The sequence below is a fragment of the Lynx rufus genome, unplaced genomic scaffold (assembly GCF_022079265.1).
Source record: "Lynx rufus isolate CCGP_SWC_20201006 ecotype Redwood Valley unplaced genomic scaffold, mLynRuf1.p SCAF_9, whole genome shotgun sequence".
In the NCBI taxonomy this organism is placed as follows: Eukaryota; Metazoa; Chordata; class Mammalia; order Carnivora; family Felidae; genus Lynx; species Lynx rufus.
Genome location: NW_025814897.1, coordinates 62940948 through 62945790, shown reverse-complemented (window position 1 = coordinate 62945790; position 4843 = coordinate 62940948). Strand labels below are relative to the sequence as shown.

The following is a 4843-nucleotide window of genomic DNA, read 5'->3' as shown; positions in this document are numbered from 1 at the left end:
CTATATGGTTGTATTTCAAATCTGTTGCTCCAGGATTTGAGGACTGTGTATTGTAAAAAGCAATAGATGGGTTTTCTCTTACTTTACCCTTCTCACACTGGTCTTTAAGACATAAGCACTCATGTAATGCAAGATTTTAAGACAGGGAAATCATTATTCATCCTCTAAAACACTGGCTTCCTTTCCTCCATATGGAAAAACATAAAAAAAAAATAAAGTCACAGCCAAGAAGAAACAATATCGTTTTAATTCTTTTCCAAGAAGGATACATTTTTCCTCAGTTCAATTGCTCTCCTACCCATTTTTCATTTGCCTTTTGAAGCTGTATGTCTAGTGCTGAACTGATCCATATATTGCCTACTAGTCACATGTGGCTGTTGAGCACCTGAAACTCAGTTGTCCTGACTGAAATATGCCATAAATGTAAAATACATACTGGATTTCAAAGACCTGGAATACCTAAAAAGAATATAAAATATGTTATTATTAAATTCTTTTATATTTATTATGTGTTGAAGTTATAATGTTTTAGATATATTGGTTTCAACAAAATACGTAAGATCATTTTTACTTTTTACAGTTTATTTTCTTTTTATAGATTAATGTGGCTACTAAAATGTTTAAAATTAAGAATGTGGCCCACATTGTTCTGGACAGCACTGTTTTAGTATCAATTATTTTAGTGGGATAAAGCCATTGTTAATCTGTTCAACTTATCAAATGGATCTGTCAGTACTTCTTTGATGTGAGCCATAAATGTGTATAAGTTGCATATAAACACAACAATGCAAAACTTTCAAAAATATAGGTTTTAAATATAAAGATTTTGCTAGTCTACTTTGGAAGACATGGCTTATGCCAAATTTTCTCAGTCTTGGGTGGTATATGCTTTAAATCCCCTGATGTAGCCTTTTTCATGCATTCAATGTTCAAGTTTTCTAACAGCTAATTGGAGAGCTCTGGGTTTGTTATACAATGTGACCCTAGTAGAGATTAGTCCTGAAAGTTTTTAGTTCCTTGATGAGAAGATGTTAATATATGATAGTGTTTGAACTAGTAGATTTTAATTAGCTCCTTAGAGATAGTAGGATAAATTTACTTTAGCATATTATATCTTCATATTCATAAGACCTTCCTGTTGCTATCCAGTTATTTACATTTTAAACCATGTCATTTTATTAAAGTTTAAATGTGCAAGAGAATGGGATTTTGGGGAGTTCTTTTTCAAGTGACAAAGAAAGAGGTTATTTATGGTATGAACCTAATTGGATCTTGATTTTTTTTTTACTTTTGAGAAACATATTATTCCTAAATAGAATGTTGATTATGTACTTCTAAGTATTCTATTGTATTTATTTATTTATTTATTTATTTATTTATTTATTTATTTATTGAGAATGAGAGAGAGAGAGAGAGCATATGAGCAGAGGAGGGACAGAGAGAGAAAAGGAAAGGGAGAATCCCAAGCAGATTTCTCAATGCAGAGCCATATGGGAGGCTCAGTCCCTCAAACCGTGAGTTCATGACCTGAACTTAAATCAAGAGTCAGATGCTTAACCAACTGAACCACCCAGGCTTCTGTTAACTATTATTTCTTAATTATGTGTGTACAGGTTTATTTTTCAAATAGTAGCTCATAGTGATATCCAGAAGCAGAGGAATGAAACACCAATTTATTATTCTTCACTGTGAGATGGAGAAGATGAAGAAACAGACAGAGTTGTGCTGAGTGAAAGCTTAAGTAGTCTAAGGATGAATCCAGGTGCTCAGTTAAGGCTGAAAGACCCAGGTTTAGGGGAGAGTATTGATTTAGACTGTTAAGAGATTTTCCTTCCATGGTCTAAACAAGGAAACACACTGATAAGTTGTTATTGAGGCACAAAAGCTCATATTTAGAAAGGATATTCTGGGGTGCCTGGGTGGCTCAGTTGGTTAAGCATCCGACTTCAGCTCAGGTCATGATCTCACACTCCACGAGTTCAATCCCTGCATCAGGCTCTGTGCTGACAGCTTGGTGCCTGGAGCCTGCTTCGGATTCTGTGTCTCCCTCTCTCTCTGCTCCTCCCCTGCTCATGCTCTGTCTCTAAAAAAAATTAAAAAGCAAGGATATTCTAAAACAAATTGTTCACTATTCTCAGGGGTAGCCAATGAGTATATACCATGAAACACAATGAGAACACCTAATTTGTTCCCAAAGACCCCCTTTTTTTTTTGGTAGTTGTGCAGGACTTACAATTCAAACCTTAAGTCTCTATCTAGTGCTTAGAAACTGTACGGTTAATATGAAAACAATGTTCACATATTATATTTTTCATATTTAAATTATTATTACAGGACGATACATAACAACACTTGCAAACTTTTTTTTTAGTTTTTATTTTATTTGAGAGAGAGAGAGCGTATGCAAGTGAGTGAGGGGCAGAGAGAGCGAGAGGGAAAGAGCGATAACCAGAACTCACCTGAAGTGGGGCTCAAGCTCACCTGATGTGGAATTGGAACTCACGAACCATGAGATCACTACCTGAGACTGAATCAGATGCTTAACTGACTGAGCCACCCAAGCGCCCAATTCTTGCAATCTTTAACTCATCAGAGGAACTGTATTTTGATACCATAAATTTTGACAGCCTGGATCCAAAAGATAAACGTCCAAAGCACAAACCCTTTGGGGAGGAAAATTTATGAGTATCTCAAATCTAATCAAATACATTGCTAATTGTTGCACAAGTGACAAATCCATCCAAAAACCCTGTCCTCTTACAAACCTCATTTTGAATCACCACCCAAATGGAGACCCAATTAGGATCAGCAGTAATGATCCATCATTTAGGACTGAAATTTCACGCCTATGTCTTTGTCTTTAATATGCTCCCTTCTGTGGAAATAAGAATAAGAATGCATTACATATTACACAACTGTAAGCCAAAATGTCCACAGTTGTATATTCAACTCCAAAGGCATGACATATTAACAGCTGTATACTCAGGAACATAAATTTCTCACTTCAGAACCTGTCCCCCAAGGATTCCCAGTATTTTGTCAAGATAGGATATTTTGGGGGAAAATCAAAAGGGGTCAATGATAGTCCTAAGGGAGAAGTGAGAAAAAAAAGAAATTACAATGAAACTTAAGTTTTATTAAAGAAGACACGTTATCCAATTTACCCACTTTGAGATTGCAACTCATGGATGTGAATTTCAACCCCCTCACCCATTATTGATTCAAAACTCAGGAATGCAGAGATCCTGTTGTCCTTATTAGCACCCTTTCTTTAATAATCTCTGGATTCCTTGCTTGATCTCCTGGGTTCGCACCCCATACACAATGGGGTTGAGGGCTGAGAAGATAACATGGTGGAGGATGTTGAGCAAGACTGGCACATCAGGGGAGACTTTCTTCTTCACCACAAGAGTGAGCACGAAGACCAGAAGGATGGTGCTGAAGAAGAGGATAAGGATGAAGTGGGAGCCACATGTGCTCAGGGCCTTGGCCACAGCACCCTCTGCCTTGAGTTTCAGCACAGCTCGCAGTATGAAGGTGTAGGAGAGAAAGATGAGGATGAGGTCAGATCCTAGCACAGTCCATCCTATAGCAAACTGGTAAAGGCGATTGATGGTGACATCATCACAGGAGAGCCTGGAGACAGACATATTGGTGCAGATGCAGTTCTCAATGACCTTTCTCCCACAATAATGGAGTCGGGATGAGAGAATGGGGATAGGCATTGTAACAATACTACTCCTGGCCAAAATAAAGACAGCAGCCTTGACTACAAATTGGTCAGTGATGATGGATGGGTACCTCAGTGGGTGACAGATAGCCACATAACGGTCATAGGCCATGACCATGAATGTACAGGACTCCATGGCAAAGAAGCCATTCATGATGAACATCTGGAGGAAGCAGGCATAGAAACTGATGGACTTGAGGTCAAACCAGATGATAGCTAGGACCTTGGGAATGACAGTGAGACTGAGTATGATGTCCAGCAGGGAGAGGATGCTGAGTAGATAGTACATGGGCTCATGCAGAGAGGCTTCCAGCCATATGGTGATCAGGAGAACAATATTGGCCACCATGGCCAGGAAGAGGAGGAGACTGAGTGGCAGGGACAACCAGAGCTGCCAGGTGTGGGACCTGACAAAACAATTCAGGAGGAAGTCTGAAACCTCAGAGGAGATGGTGCCATTTTGGTGTGATGTCATAGTTTGTCATATATTTCTACAGCTTTCTTGTAGTGGTCTGTAAAATTAGGATAAAAATTAGCTAGTGACACATGACACATGGATTTAGAACAATTTGCTTCACCTAGGTGACATGCTTGAGTCCTAGCAAGTCATCCAGAGTCATGTGAATTCATCTGTTTGTCCTTTGTGCCATGCTACTGGGATAATCCTATCAATTTAAGCAGTATAGAGGACTGAGGATATATGGTTTGTTTAGACATGTTTGATTTGCTCAAACATGTTATTTCTTTGCAGAAACTAAAGAGAAGGAGAGAATTGCCTAGAAAACTACTTTTGGACTGGTGTGTCCCAAATTGTTCTTATAAGTTTCTTCCTTTTGTGTTTTATTCTTTAATTATCATATAGACTACCACATGATAACTGAAGTGTAATAATATACGCAGACAAGTAGTACAGCCTGGCAAAATTGGGATTCAGATAAGTGTCCCTAGCTCTCCCTGCCACTCCTGTTCTGAGTTTTCAGCTGTAGTTTGCATTAATTACAGATTTAAACAATGATGCCCTGCAGATAAAGTACTTAATCTTCATAATCTGTAAGCAGTCATTTAATGAGGTAGGTGAGGATCTTGCCAAATAGTCAAATTTTTCCTCCTCTA

At 38.2% G+C, this 4843-nt stretch overlaps 1 protein-coding gene across 1 annotated transcript; it reads right to left on the bottom strand.

Annotated features, from left to right (window-relative positions):
• Positions 1–3257: 3257 nt before the first annotated feature.
• On the bottom strand, positions 3258–4205 carry LOC124505775 (olfactory receptor 56A3-like). Its single transcript, XM_047071811.1, has one exon. It carries the CDS (start codon positions 4203–4205, stop codon positions 3258–3260), a length of 948 nt encoding a protein of 315 aa, XP_046927767.1.
• Between the last annotated feature and the right edge of the window lie 638 nt (positions 4206–4843).